At 41.9% G+C, this 16,458-nt stretch overlaps 1 protein-coding gene across 5 annotated transcripts in view; it reads left to right on the top strand.

Annotated features, from left to right (window-relative positions):
• The window catches only part of EFCAB11 (EF-hand calcium binding domain 11), a 180,511-nt gene that overhangs the window by 141,155 nt on the left and 22,898 nt on the right, over positions 1–16,458 (top strand). For all 5 annotated transcript variants that reach the window (XM_081227562.1, XM_081227563.1, XM_081227566.1 and 2 more), the window contains exon 6: positions 11,819–11,890. In XM_081227562.1, coding sequence (XP_081083688.1) covers positions 11,819–11,890 — 72 coding nt within the window. The remainder of the gene's footprint in view (positions 1–11,818; positions 11,891–16,458) is intronic.

The following is a 16,458-nucleotide window of genomic DNA, read 5'->3' as shown; positions in this document are numbered from 1 at the left end:
TTCAAACTGAGAAAAAAGATCATGTCACTATTTATTAGCAGTTCTGCTAAAACACTTGATAGAGAAGGAATATGAAACTCTTTGCCCGAAATGGGACTTTGGGCTATATGTTGATTGCATTTATCCACATGCACACAAGCAGTCAATAATCAGGCATACTGAAAGTACATTCTTTCCTCCTTTTAAAATATCTCTAGCTTTACATAAGACTTCTCATTGTAAAAACCTAGTAAATAGGAAAAAGTGAGTCATTATTTATGGTTAATCGCTTTTGCCAGCTGTGACTGCATTTCACATCCATTTTTCTTTCTTTTTTCTTTTTCTTGGACTAGAGAATCTATCCTGTCACTCTTTAGGGAAAAACCATATTGGTCCCATCAATACCTTCTTTCAGCACATAATCACAGTAAGCCACTGTAAACAAAGATTTTTGTTGGATTACAGCAAGAAAGTAACTTCTTTAGAATGCAGAACTGTGGAGAATAATCCAGAATCTTGAGATAGCACCTAAAGAGAAAAATCTGAGTTATTTTAGGGTTTCTTTCAAAATGGAATAATTATTTCAAAAATATTGAATTTATGAGTGTCTACTCTATGTCTACCAAGTTCCAGATATTATAAGGTTTAGAAAAGCTTTCAGATGGAATACCTGGCATGTCAGGACACTTTTATTTGCAAGTACCAGGAAATCCATTTCATACTTCCTTTAACAACCCAGGGAATTTATTGGATCAGGTGACTAAGAGTTCTGAAATTGGGCATGCTTCAGGCCTGGTTGATTAGGCTCCAATTCACTCTAATTTTTCTGATTCTTCCCTTCACTGTGTATAGCTCCATTTTCAGGCTGATAATTGACAATGAAAAGCAGGTGCAAAAATTTTTGGATCAATAGCTCATAGAACTGTTGTGGACTTTGTACTCTTGTGGTAGGAAAAGGACCATTGTAATACCGTGTCACCTCTGCATCCCACCTGAAAGAGCTTCTCCTTTCTCAGCTCGCAAACAAAATTCCCAGGCTTCATTATGGTTGACCCAACTCTTTACCCATCAGCAGTAGTCAGAGGAGGAATGCCATGGACTAATTAACCAGCGAATCCTTAAACCAGTCACCACACTAAGGAGAGTGGAATTAAATTGGTTGGCTTAGGCCAGTGGGATCCCGCTTCTGGAGCTTGGGGTGGGGACCCATCCACCCAAATCACACAGCTGCTGAGTAGCACAGGGGATGGGGGCATAGATGCTGGGGAAGTAGCTGACAGCATCCACTGTGTCTTTCATCTCTCATCAGGCTGAGCCTGATCCTAATGAGGCCAAAGTTTTGCATGGCTTGTGTCATTCTTCGTTCCTGGCCATCCTTTTATCCTCCACAGTTCATCCTAAATGGCCAATTCCACCACCTGCCCACAGCCAGTCCATAGCTGTACCTCTGCATCCAAGTGGCAGAAGAACTCTCTTATACTGAGGAATATATTGTCCTCACCTAAAGTCTAATAATACCATTTATTGTTGGCAGGCTAGATAGTATTAAGTAAGACATGCATATGATACAGTGAAGAGAATGCTGCTCTCTTTTTCTGGTTGACTTTGGCATTTCAACTGCCTGGAACTTCAAACTTCAGAGCTCTTCTTAAAGGGAATATTTAATTTGCTCTAAAAATCATTTTCCAAATAGAAGAAACTGATCTGTTTCAATAGTGAGTTCCCTTTTACTTGAATGAGAATCTGATGTGACATGCTGTTGATGATGGCAATTTAAATGCCCCGTGAGAAGTTCATCTCTCAAAATAAACTTTTCACTGTGTCAGCCTGGGATCTCTCTGAAAGCAGAGCTTTGGGTGAGGGCTTACACTGGAGGTTGCTTGTTTGGGGCACAACCTTGGTGTGCAAGAGCGGAACAGGTAATGAAAGCAAACCGGCGCAAGGACCTCTTACCGCGGTTGTTACTTGTGTGAGCGACTCAGTCCCACCAGAACCTCCCATGAGCCGAGAGAACAACCTCAGAGGGACCGAGGGAAAGTGGTTGTCCATTGATGCCTGTCCCCTCATTGGTCAAGGGTCACCTATGGGGTGTTAACTCCTTTTTTCATACTTCCGGGCTGTAAGGGTGAGGCCCCGCCCAGGTGATTCCAGGCAATCCCAGGTGAACAGCGGGAGGTACCTGGTGACGTGAGGCACCCCCAGCAAAGGCTGGAGCAAAAGATGGGTGGCGAGTGTGTGAGGCGGGGCACGAAGGGGGTGCAACACACACTAAAGGGAAGGCATCTGCCAGAGCCGTGTAGGAACCTGCAAAGGACCAGAAACCATCTACGTGGCTCTTTTGTCTTTCCTGGGTGTCTGAATGACTTTTCTTTCTTTCTTTCTTTTAACATCTTTATTGGAGTATAATTTCTTTACAATGGTGTGTTCATTTCTTCTTTATAACAACACGTCTCTAAAAAGATAAAATTAATAAACACATCACCGACTGAATTGCTGTCGAGCCCTGCAGGACTCTCATCAACAAAGAGGCAAGCATGCCAGTGGGGAGAGCTGGCAGGGTCCTCAGAAGAGAAGGCTGCTTGCGGGCGGAGCTGTCAGCCTCACATCTTCAATTGGCGGGTCCTCTCATGCCCAGCAGGGGCTCCTTGCTTGGAGGGTAATTTTTACTCTCACTCTTCAGTCAGTATGACGGCTTTGTCCCTAATATAATGGTAGTTCTGACTTTCCTTTAAATTATTCCGTAAAGAATCAGAGAGAAAGAGGGCCTCTCTCCCTTTTCCCTGCCCCCAAAATTCCACTCAGAAAACTTTTCTCATTTACATCTTTGCCTCCACATTAAATTTCTCATTCATGTTTCAGGTGAATCAAATGCGGTGTCAACTTTCAACACCCCGTGTAACTATCACAGTCACTCAAAATAATTGCCGACTGTCAGTGTATGTGCTGCGAACACAGATATGCCCGCCACTGGCTCTGTTAGCACCAGAAGAAGGCAGAGCTTGCCTTCTTCTCTGGGATCCATTCAAAACCTTAGTGTCAGCGAGGCAGAGTGTTGAGGCAATTATCTGCTTAATCTGTCCAAGAAACATGTGCCTCTCTGCCCCGAAATCTCTTGTTTAGAAAAAAGAAAAAAAAGTCTTTACAGCAATTTTCTAGTAAGTATAGATTTAGCTGGAATGTTCCAGAGAATTGCCTCCAACTTTGGCTCCTCTAGCTCAGTGGTTTTCAATCAGGGATGGTTTTGTCCCCCCAGGAGACACTTGGCAATCAGGGGAGACATTTTTGACTGTTATAGCCGGGGAGGCCGGGGGAGGGCCAGGAGAGAGTCCTACTGGCATCTAGTGGGTAGAAACCAAGGGTGCTGCTAAATATCCTACAGTGTGCAGGACAGCTCCCACAGCAAAGAATGATCCAGCCCAAAATGTCAACAGCACCGACACTGAGAAATCCTGCTCTAGCTGTTGAGGATTTATACATAAATAAGGTCACTTGTTTAGAAAATTCAGACCAAAAAGAAAAAGATATTCCTTCCTTCAGTTGAAAAAGAGATCAATATTAAAGACTGTTTTAAGCTAAAATAACCCATAAGACGAGTTTGTGTTTAGCCTATAATCTTCAACTTCTGCCCAAATGAATATAGGTGTTTATAAGATTGCAGTTATATATAGTTTGTATTCTTGTTTCTACCTAAAAATGTCACTTTTATAGTCTTTACATCATTTTAATAGAGAATATTCCATTGTTTCAATTCCTCTCTCTTCGTTTCTTTCTTACCTTCCTTCTTTCCTTCTTCTTCTTTTTTTTTTTTTTTAAAGTAACTTGAGCAAAAGCATGCACTCTTTGAAATCTGGCTCTGGAGACCTGGCCATGGGGCACTCTTGAATTATTATTTTTATTTAAAAAAATTTACTTTTATTTATTTATTTTTGGCTGCATTGGGTCTTTGTTGCTGCACATGGGCTTTCTCTAGTTGCAGTGAGCAGGGGCTACTCTTTGTTGCGGTGCGTGGGCTACTCCTTGTGGTGGCTTCTCTTGTTGCGGAGCATGGGCTCTAGGTACACAGGCTTCAGTAGTTGTGGCTCGCGGGGTCCACAGTGCAGGCTCAGTAGTTGTGCTGCACAGGCTTAGTTGCTCTGCAGCACGTGAGATCTTCCCAGACCAGGGCTTGAACCCATGTCCCCTGTATTGGCAGGAGGATTCTTAACAACTGTGCCACCAGGGAAGCCCATCTTGAATTATTTTACAACAAAAATTATTTTCAAAACATTACAAGAAATTGTTATGATGTAAATTTACTATTTGTGAGAAACATTTGCTATTTATGTATTTTTAAAATTTAAAAACAACCTATGTTTTTCTTTAGAATGTAATATTAGAGCAGCATTGGTGCTGAGCTTAATAAAAAAATTCATAGTGTGAAACCGTGGCTACTTCAAGGTGGGGGCCACTTAGCCTCTAGGTCACAGGAACATATCTAGTCTGGGCTAAGTCCACACTGCATCACAAAAGGAAAGAGTATCTCTGGGCTTTCTATCCTGTTCCATTGATCTATATTTCTGTTTTTGTGCCAGTACCATACTGTCTTGATTACTGTAGCTTTATAGTATAGTCTGAAGTCAGGGAGCCTGATTCCTCAAGCTCCGTTTTTCTTTCTCAAGATTGCTTTGGCTATTTGGGGTCTTCTGTGTTTCCATACAAATTGTGAATTTTTTTGTTCTAGTACTGTGAAAAATGCCAGTGGTAGTTTGATAGGGATTGCATTGAATCTGTAGATTGCTTTGGGTAGTATAGTCATTTTCACAATGTTGATTCTTCCAATCCAAGAACATGGTATATCTCTCCATCTATTTGTATCATCTTTAATTTCTTTCATCAATGTCTTATAATTTTCTACATACAGGTCTTTTGTCTCCTTAGGTTTATTCCTAGATATTTTATTCTTTTTGTTGCAATGGTAAATGGGAGTGTTTTCTTAATTTCACTTTCAGATATTTCATCATTAGTGTATAGGAATGCAAGAGATTTCTGTGCATTAATTTTGTATCCTGCTCCTTTACCAAATTCGTTGATTAGCTCTAGTAGTTTTCTGGTAGCATCTTTAGGATTCTCTATGTATAGTATCATGTCATCTGCAAACAGTGACAGCTTTACTTCTTTTCCAATTTGGATTCCTTTTATTTCTTTTTCTTCTCTGATTTCTATGGCTAAAACTTCCAAAACAATGTTGAATAATAGTGGTAAGAGTGGGCAACCTTGTTTTGTTCCTGATCTTAGTGGAAATGGTTTCAGTTTTTCACCACTGAGGACGATGTTGGCTGTGGGTTTGTCATATATGGCCTTTATGATGTGGAGGAAAGTTCCCTCTGTGCCTACTTTCTGGAGGGTTTTTATCAAAAATTGGTGTTGAATTTTGTCGAAAGCTTTTTCTGCATCTATTGAGATGATCATATGGTTTTTCTCCTTCAATTTGTTAATATGGTGTATCACATTGATTGATTTGTGTATATTGAAGAATCCTTGCATTCCTAGGATAAACCCCACTTGATCATGGTGTATGATCCTTTTAACGTGCTGTTGGATTCTGTTTGCTAGTATTTTGTTGAGGATTTTTGCATCTATGTTCATCAGTGATATTGGCCTGTAGTTTTCTTTCTTTGTGACATCTTTGTCTGGTTTTGGTATCAGGGTGATGGTGGCCTCGTAGAATGAGTTTGGGAGTGTTCCTCCCTCTGCTATATTTTGGAAGAGTTTGAGAAGGATAGGTGTTAGGCCTTCTCTAAATGTTTGATAGAATTCGCCTGTGAAGCCATCTGGTGCTGGGCTTTTGTTTGTTAGAAGATTTTTAATGACAGTTTCAATTTCAGTGCTTGTGATCTTTGATAAAGGAGGCAAGAATATACAGTAGAGAAAAGACAGCCTCTTCAATAAGTGGTGCTGGGAAAACTGGACAGGTACACGTAAAAGAATGAAATTAGAACACTCCCTAACACCATACACAAAAATAAACTCAAAATGGATTAAAGACCTAAATATAAGGCCAGACACTATCAAACTCTTAGAGGAAAACATAGGCAGAACACTCTATGACATAAATCACAGCAAGATCCTTTTTGACCCACCTCCTAGAGAAATGGAAATAAAAACAAAAATAAACAAATGGGACCTAATGAAACTTCAAAGCTTTTGCACAGCAAAGGAAACCATAAACAAGATGAAAAGACAACTCTCAGAATGGGAGAAAATATTTGCAAATGAAGCAACTGACAAAGGATTAATCTCCAAAATTTACAAGCAGCTCATGCAGCTCAATATCAAAAAAACAAACAACCCAATCCAAAAATGGGCAGAAGACCGAAATAGACATTTCTCCAAAGAAGATGTACAGACTGCCAACAAACACATGAAAGAATGCTCAACATCGTTAATCATTAGAGAAATGCAAATCAAAACTACAATGTGACATCATTTCACACCGGTCAGAATGGCCATCATCAAAAAAATCTACAAACAATAAATGCAGGAGACGGTGTGGAGAAAAGGGAACCCTCTTGCACTGTTGGTGGGAATGTAAATTGATACAGCCACTATGGAGAACAGTATGGAGGTTCTTTAAAAAACTAAAAATAGAACTACCGTACAACCCAGCAATCCCACTACTGGGCATATACCCTGAGAAAACCATAATTCAAAAAGAGTCATGTACCAAAATGTTCATCGCAGCTCTATTTCCAGTAGTCAGGACATGGAAGCAACCTAAGTGTCCATCAACAGATGAATGGATAAAGAAGAGGTGGCAGATGTATACAATGGAATATTACTCACCCATTAAAAGAAACGAAATTGAGTTATTTGTAGTGAGGTGGATGGACCTACAGTCTGTCATACAGAGTGAAGTAAGTCAGAAGGAGAAAAACAAATACCGTATGCTAACACATATATATGGAATCTAAAAAAAAAAATGGTCATGAAGAACCTAAGGACAAGACAGGAATAAAGACACAGACCTACTAGAGAATGGACTTGAGGATATGGGGAGGGGGATGGGTAAGCTGTGACAAAGTGAGAGAGTGGCATGGACATATATACACTACCAAATGTAAAATAGATAGCTAGTGGGAAGCAGCCGCATAGCACGGAGATCAGCTGGGTGCTTTGTGACCACCTAGAGGCGTGAAATAGGGAGGGTGGGAGGAAGGGAGACGCAAATGGGAAGAGATATGGGGACATATGTATATGTATAACTGATTCACTTTGTTATGAAGCAGAAACTAACACACCATTGTAAAGCAATTATACTCCAATAAAGATGTGTAAAAAAAAAAAAGGAAAGAGCAGAATCTTGCTTAACAAATCAGGATGTAATGAGACAAATGCTAAAGCTCATGGTGATAAAAGTAATTATAACCACTTATCTGATGAGTCAAAAAATGTTCGTATTTTAACAGATATGAAAACTATCGGAATTCAGCTGATTGGACAGAGTCTAGTCCTGCCTGAAATTCTCAGTGTATCCCATTGTCACCCTGGGTCTTCTGCCCTTTGAAGTCCAGATAGTATTGCCTGGGACTCCCATTCCATATCCTGTGTAATTTTAAAGCACTTCCTAGGTTGTTGCAAATTTCTGGAAGGCCTGTGGCTCTGAGTTCTCACCTCTCTAATTCAGTTGAGGGTCATCTTACCGTACCCCACTTTTGTTGCTCCCTACTGCTCCCGCTCAGACAGAATTCATCTCCAGTGCCGAACCAGCACACACTCCCCAAACGCACCATCCCCCCTTAGACTGTGTGCCTGTCAAGCCCTTGGTGAAGATAAAGGAGAGGTTATAACACGCAACACGAACAACTTCAGAGCACACAGTAAACGTAGCAGTTAATTAAAGGACCTTTGATCACTGGGGCCTTTTTCTTGGGCCAGTTCCCATCGTATAGCATCCCAGCCTCCTCCCTACCCCTCAGTAGCCCTTCTCCCTGCATCCTGTCTTATCTTGCTCATCATCTCCTCCCTCCCAGATGGTCCTATATTGTTCATACTGAGTTACACAGAGCAGTTCAGCTGTCTTCAGTCCGTACTCCCCAAATCAATTCCAGCTCTCCCTTTGCATCTCAAAACCAAGCAAACCAAAAAGCCTTTAATTTAACTGGATTTACATGTCTAGAAAGCAGTTATTGTTGTTCATAGCAATTTATTTTCCTCTCGTCCATCTGTATAAACTTTGTTCATTCCTTTAAAAAGACAGTTGTGAAATATAAGCCTGTAGGTATGTGTGTATATATGCATATGTCTATATCTATGTCTGTAGCCACATGTCCAGTAAAAGAGCAGTTAGTTAAGTGGCTTCAAGTGCTTGGACTTCAGCTACAGGGCAGGTTAGACACAGATGTGTCCAGTGCTCTTTCTTGGTTTCCAGTTTCCAGCTCTTTATCTCTAAATTGTTCAGCCTGACACTCAAGGGGTTCCTTCCATTCAGAGTCCATGTCTCACTTGGTCTCTCTGTACCTGGTCTGTATTTACAAAATGCAGTCGAGCATGGAGACCACAATTGACCGTTCCTTATTGGTCCCTGAGTGATGGCTCCTAGGTGCCTTCTTCAGTGTGTTATTATTTCTCTGGCTAGTATTTTAGACTCTATAAAAACAATGATGATATACTTTCTTTAATCCCCGCAAACCTCCTGGGAGGCAGTAGATATTCCAAAATGTTGTCCACTGTTTCCCCAGATTCATTTACTCCACAAATTCATTCACTCTGCAAACATTCATTACCTGCTATGGGCTAAGAAGTGGGGACACCGCAGCAAACAAGAGAAAGTTCTTGCCTTCCCAGAGTTTATTTCTAGTTGGAGTGACGGTGGTGGAATATTTCAGTGCTGAATGTATGTTGGTGACACCAAGACAGCACACTCTAGTTTCATAAGGAGAGTATACTCCTTTTAGGGTTAAACACTGTAAACAGAAACAATGAAATGTTTTACCTAATGACGTTTTCTTCATCTCCTCAGCACACCACTAATTCTACCCACCTGCCACATCTGCTCATCCATTACATGGTGACTTGAGTGTGGGTGCTGTGAAACTTTCCTTCTTTGGAATAATTCCGTCTGCAATGAAAAACAGTATTTTAGCTTTTAAAATTATAGCTCTGAAATGTGAATTTCCTTTTCATTCTCCTTGAGATGACCATATATATATGTGATGAGGAAGAAAAGTTGAAGACAGTATTTTACCATGTCTCATTCTAAATATAAACATGATGTTCCTCCATTCATTATAAAAACGCCACTCCAAGCCTTATGAATAAACTTTTCCATTTTAATACCTCTTGGTTATACTGTGCCCATTTTATGATGAGAAGCTTTGGCAAAGGCAGCAAGAAAAATAAGAAGTTAATGGAGTTACAATAAAGTTATTTACTGAGAAAATCAGGCAAAAGGATTTCCTTTTCTACAAGCATTCAGCATCTCAATAAGTGAATAAACACACACACACACACACACACATATATATATATATATCAGAAACCGTTTATTCTAAATATTACTTTTCTAGGTTATCCACTTAACTCACCCTATGAGATTTATAGTTCAATCATACCAGTTCAGAGTGGGAAGAAAAAAGCCCATTTGTCTAATCCAATTCCTTGAGAAAAAAATACGTAGGCAATATTAAGAATCTTCAATTATCTAATTTAATAGAAGGGATGATTTATACTCTGTAATCAGTAACATGTGATACTGATTATTTCTAATCCCTTAGAAGAGATCTGACATTCTGCTTTTGGTCCTGTATAGCATGAAATCGTCATGTATATTTTACCAAAAGAAGTAACAGGAATAATCGCCGCTACAGTCTGCAGTCATTTTATACGAACCTACTGCAACATGGTGTTGCCCTGGGGCAGAGAAGTGGGGATTTTCTCTACTTCAAAAGAATGAAAAATTATTATCACTCTATCCAGTACCATTATAGACTTCAGAGACTTTGGCATGAAATATTCAGAAAGTTTATTTTAGAATTCAATATTTTAAAAGCCTGCTTTAAAGCTATTACGGTGATTAGTGGCTTTGTTACTTGGGCCAGTCCTTGCTTTAAAAAGCCCTATGTCATGGTTAATACCATTTGCTGTTTCAACAAAATATAAGTTGCACCAACCCAATAAGGCAAATAAGGCACATAATGCATTGTCTTAGAGTGCCCCCCAAAGAGGAATTGGAACCACAACTCATCAGTTATCTTTCAAACACACTCTTTTTTTTTGCGGTACGCGGGCCTCTCACCGTTGTGGCCTCTCCCGTTGCGGAGCACAGGCTCCGGACGCTCAGGTTCAGCGGCCATGGCTCGCGGGCCCAGCCGCTCCGCGGCATGTGGGATCCTCCCAGACCGGGGCACGAACCCGTGTCCCCTGCATCGGCAGGCGGACTCTCAACCACTGCGCCACCAGGGAAGCCCCAAACACACTCTTAAACACTGCTTTCACTGGTAGCAGTTGAATGTACTGCGTATGCCATGATATTGTCCTTCTGCTATGTGTTGTCTTAACCAGGTGGAATGGGTGCCATTCCTCTGCTCCCTGTTCAAGGAGCAATGCCCCTGTCTCAGTGGCTCTAGGGACACACACGGACAGCCCAGCTGAGGCCGCCCACACCCTCCGCTGACCAGCCAGAGACTCACATCTTCACCTCTCTCCATAGGAGTCAGAAAAGCTTATTAGGTGTTTGTGAGGAATTAACCAAGCTTCCGAGGCCATGAATGAAGCCAGTGAAAACTTCCGGAGCTTGAGTTAGCTGCATGGGAATTGCAACACAACCCCTTCTCTCTGGACCATCCTATGTACATAGGGAGACATGTGGAATAGAGTATAGAGCCCTGGTTTGGGAATTTAACAATCATGATTTGTTACTTATCAGCAACATGATCCTTCAGAAACCACTGAACCCCTTTAGGTTCAATGTCTGTAAAATGGACCCATCCTGGCATCTGTGCACAGATTCGATGAGACAGGTGATGTAAAGACAGTGCAAGGCAGGGTGTCAGTCACTGTTCCCATCATTATTATTTACTCCCAAATGTTTTTCTTATCTCTTAATTCTTTATTCCACACTTCTGTTGTGTAATGTGTGAAAGGAAAATCAAAATGGAGTTGGTGTTGCTAAGAGAGTTCTCTAAAATGGAGCCAGGAGACCATTAAGGAAGTGTGACTTCTGCACATCAGAATCTTTTGTCCTGATGACGTCATCCAGAACACCTTCCAGAAACGCAAAATATTTACTGGACCCTTACCTTAAAACAACGTGTGATTCCTCAAGGGCAAATCTTCTCTAACTTGAGTCAGAGTCAGTCACAGATTTCACCAGGCAACTTTTAACAACCCCGTGGCTTTTCGTCTCTTCCTCAGAACACTCTTTTGGGGTTACCCGAATTTGTATCTCCCAAATTGTAATTCTTCAGACCCTAAATAAACTCTTTTCTTTGCAGCCTCCTGCGTTGTGTTTTTGGTTGACAAAAGCATGTCTATTTATTGATACGTCACAGAAAGGATTTGCAGGATGACTAGTAAAACCATCACTCCTGCCTTTTTTAATATAACCTGTGCATTTGATGACATTCCTTTAAATGTATTGAATATATTATTTCTGTAGGTTTTAATAAATAACTTTTCCTTTCCTTCACACCTTATGTATTATCAAGGAAAAAAAAAGAGATAAGCATCAACCTCAGCCTTCAAGTAGATAAAATAGGTGCCTCTCACATAGACATGAAAAGAAATGAAGATTCTGATGTGCTCTTGATGCATAAGGTGAGACGAAACTAACCTGTAAATAACTTTCTGTTTCATTTTCCAGGGAAGTCGATCAAGACTCAGATGGTCACGTCAGCTTTAAAGACTTCGAATATGCCATGAACTATGGACAAAGGTAAGCCTAACTATTGTGTGCTGCTTTTGGCAACCTGTGGGGGGACCAAAATAGATTGTGATATATTTAGATGTCGAATCCCACTCTACCGATGATGTCATGCTGCATACCTTCCATTGCTTAAACTCTTCATCATGGTTCTCAGATGCTCACAATTGCTTGCACTGCCACTGGGATGGTCCCCAACCCCTCCTCTTTACTCTCAACCCCCGACTCCCCCCCACAACGCTGCCAGCCAGGATGCTCCACTCATCTACTGGTCCTTGCCACCCTACCCACAGCCTCCCTGATCCTCAGCAGTTCCTAGTGTCAGGAACTGCCAGTGGTATCGCTTTCCTTCATGCATTCAGCTTTGGTTGAACAAATAATAGCATGTACATGCAACTGAGTGTTGACTGCGTTCCAAGCTATGAGCAAGGCTTTTGGAAAACAAAGTTAAGACTTCTCTAAGACAGTGTATCCTTAGTAGTCATCAAAAATTATCATTGCAAAAATGGCCCTAGGGTGCTGGCTGTGCAAGATGGAAAAACCAGATTGAGCTGACATTAGTATGAGTCTTCTCTAGCTGCATACAGAGGAAGAACAGGGTGCAGTAAGGATATCGGAGGCAAAAGACTTACCTGCAGAACCCATTAGAATGGCCTGGGCCTGGGGTTCCTGCAGCAGAACAACAAGCCCTGGGCTGCCCGGCTGCCCTCTGCTGTACCCTCCCTGGTTCTGGGCGGCTCTGCCCTGCAACAAGAGCCTTAGCCATCTGTGTTCCTGTCCTGTTTTCTGCCCATCCATACCTGGGATGCGGGGACTGCTGTCCTAGAACAAAACCTGTGACCCTGGACATTCAGCACTTATTTTAAATAAATACTCCTATCAATACTAGTATTTTATCTGTAAATGTTCAGAATGCTAAACATTAACAACACTGTGAAAACATCTAATATAATTCAAATTTTAAAAGTATTAAAGGTCAAGGAAATATGTACATTTGTCAAAGAGAAACATTAAATAAGCATCCTTCTGACACAAAGTATTAGCAGATAAACTTAATAAACTGTCATAAGTCAGAGGAGCCTAAAGAGACATAACAGCTAAGTGTAATTTGGTGTTCTGGAGGGGATCCTGGAATAGAAGAAAGGACATTAGGTAAACACTAGTGAGGTATGGCCTTTAGTTCATAATGCTATATCAGTACTGGTTCATTAATTGTGACAAATGTACCACACTCATAGAAAATATTCATCCTAGGGGAAAGTGAGTGAGTACATGGGAACTCTCTATTCTATCTTCACAATCTTTCTATAAACCTAAAACTATTCCAAAATAAAAAGGTTGTTAAAAGATAAAGTCTTATTCCAAAATTAGCATACTAAACACTATCTAAAATGAAGAAGACTTTGAAAATCATTAAGAAGTACACATGAAATATTATTTCAAGAACAAAGTGGATCCATGGTATCATTGAGCATCACGTGCGTTTTAGGACGAATTGTTCTGGCTGATGAAAAGCCCTTTCTGACTTTGGGTGGAGTTGTATTCAGCAAGTGTTTTCATCATAAATTGAATAGTTGAGTCATTGGTCCTCATCTCAGTACATAAGTGATACTGCTTTTAGATGTTTAAAATATAAAAATTAGAGTAATCTACCAATAAAATGCTTACATTTCAGTAATTGCCAGAATACCAAAACCTGGTATTGCAATCACTATTTGGACCTTATTTCTTCCTGTAAACATGACAAGAGAGAGGGAGAGGTCACGTCCTCCCGTTGAGTGGCAGGCAGGAGGCCAGGGTGGGAAGAGCTACTGGGCAACTGCCTTGATCCGGGATTAGTCCCGGGTATCTTCGGTCTCAGTGAGGTCTCAATGACAGAAACCTACCCAGACTCGCTTAGACAGAAAAGGAATTTACTAGAAAATACTGGGCTAGCTTATATAATCCAACATAGGAAGGGCAGTGGTGCAGCCGGATTTCCAGGAAAATGAGAACGAGCAACACAAGCACGTCCGGACTCTGCCCCCGTCCCATGGTCACCGCAGCCTCACACCATTCTAAAAAGGAATTGGCCCATCATCTGTGCAAGTGCAAAGACCCTAGAAAGAGGCTTCAGTTGGCCCCTGGATCAGTCAACTCTGATTCCTCTTGAGGATATAGGCTTGGTCCCTAGGCACTCAGCCAGGTATGCTGAGGGCTGGTCACAGGAGGGGAAGTTGATAAGAGCAGGGCGGCCATCCCCTGTTCTTTTTTAGAAGAAAGCAATATGATCTGGACCTTCTCTAGGAGGGAGAGCACCTCGAGGATTTGATGCTTAGGAGGGCCCAGGCTCTCAGGGCAGAGCACAGACCAAAACAAGGGGCAGTGAGAAGCTGCTCATGTCACCTTCCCTCCTTATCCCTCTACACTCAGTCCAAATCCTTGTCTTGTTAAGCTTTGCCCCAGCTTCTCACTTCCAGGCCCCTGCCCCACCCTCATCCCCAAGCCACATGATGCTGTCTGCAGTGTGACCCTGTTGGTCTCCCTTCAGTTGCATGGCCCAAGGATGGGCATCTGTGCAAGCTGATCAGCTTGGTCTCTCCCCGTGGAAGACCTCAGGAATGAGAGTGAGGGAAGTGGAACAGCACTTCTCTGGCCGAATGAGTGTTTATGACTCAGGCGAGGGGCAGACGTGTTTGCCACCATGTGGCCTGGAAAACCAAGGCAGCTGGTTTGCAGTGAGAGCAGAAAATGAAACAGACACCAAGAGGGGAACAAGAGAGGAGCTAGAGAAACGCATGGTACTGGATTTCTGATTAAAGCTTATACACAAGGCCCAGTCATAACCCTTTGGGTCCTATGAGGTAACTCTGTATCCTTCCAATAAATCTTTCTGCTCAAGCCAGCTGGAGTTGCTTTCTGTTATCTGAAACCAAGAGAACCCTAACTGTTACAAGCATAGAGCCAAGGACAGATACTAGGTAACATCAACATTTACTGGGGCAGCAGAGAAAACAGTCTTCTAAATAGACTAAGAAGAAGCAGCCAAGATGGAAGAGGAAGCTGTCGCCAGATCTCTCTCGCTGATACCTCTGCCTCTACCTGATCTTTCACTATGACCAGCTCCAGTCTTCCCCTGTGGCAACAGCTCTCTCTCGGAGATCACCAGTGATTTCCAGTGGCCAAACCCACGAGCCCCTCTCGGACCCCATCACACTTGTCCTTTCTCTTGGGTCCTTCTCTCTTTAGCCTCCATAGCACTGCTCTCTCGTGGTATTTCTGTGCCCATTCTTCCCTGACTCTCTTTTCCTGTATCTTCAACTATCTCGTAAGTGTTAGTATTCTCCAGAGTACTCTCATTGGCCACTCTTCTTTTTTTTTTTTAATAAATTTATTTATTTATTTTTGGTTGCGTTGGGTGTTCATTGCTGCGTGTGGGCTTTCTCTAGGAGCGGTGAGCGAGGGCTACTCTTCGTTGCGATGTGCAGGCTTCTCATTGCGGTGGCTTCTCTTGTTGCAGAGCACGGGCTCTAGTTGCACCAGCTTCAGTAGTTGTGGCATGCGGGCTTCAGTAGTTGTGGCACACAGGCTTAGTTGCTCCGCAGCATGTGGGATCTTCCCGGACCAGGGCTTGAACCCGTGCCCCCTACATTGGCAGGCAGATTCTTAACCACTGCGCCACCAGGGGAGTCCTTGGCCACTCTTCTTGATCAACACATTCTCCAAGGATGATTTCATTCTCTCCCAAGACTTCAGCTATCACCTTTATGGGTATGACTCCACCAACCAAACTTTATCTTCCGTCTTGATCTCTGCTGCACCCAGACCTGTGTTTTCATTTGCTGGTTGGACGTTTTCACCTCAACCCAAGCTCACTGAACTGAAATCAGACTCATTGTTTTCTCTGATTTCCAAAATTGGCTTCTCATTCTGTGTTTTCTATTTCTGTTAATGGCATCCATCCCATCCCCCACCCCAAGCTCTCATCTGAACCAGACACCTAGGAGTTTCTTTCAAATCTCCCCCATCCTCCTTCACTGTGACATCCAGTCAGTCACGCATCCTTTGAGTCTGCATCTGCAAAAACTTTCATGACATTTCCTTCCATCCATCATGATCTCTCAGCCCATGTTCTTATTCCCACTCCCATCCGTCCATCGGGCCATATGTTCTTCTATTCGTTGTTACAAAGATGAGTAAAGGGTGTGGTGACAAGTAAGAAATAGACCCCACTGTCATGAAATTTAGTCCAGCATGTCAGTTATCTTCTCAAAGCACAAATAGAATTGGTTTTTTTTTTCTCTGCTCAAAAGCTTTAATAGCCATCTTTTCTATTGGGTCATGTCTAACCCTTAATGTGCCATTCAAAGCCCTCTACAGTCTTGTTTCCACTTGTCTGTTCAGCTTTATCTTTCACAACTACCTCTACTATACCATCCCACAACCAGGCAACTCACACACACACATACAAGTCCCTTAGCCTAAAAACACCAAAATAACAACTAGATCTTTGCCCCAAATAGAAAATTAACAAATAACCTTGGAATTCTTATCTGATGAGGTAATAGGAAAATACACCATAAGATAAAATTCCATTTTAA

Source organism: Mesoplodon bidens (assembly GCF_964165515.1).
Source record: "Mesoplodon bidens genome assembly, chromosome: 3".
Classification (NCBI taxonomy): Eukaryota; Metazoa; Chordata; class Mammalia; order Artiodactyla; family Ziphiidae; genus Mesoplodon; species Mesoplodon bidens.
This window is presented reverse-complemented; position numbering and strand designations above follow the sequence as displayed.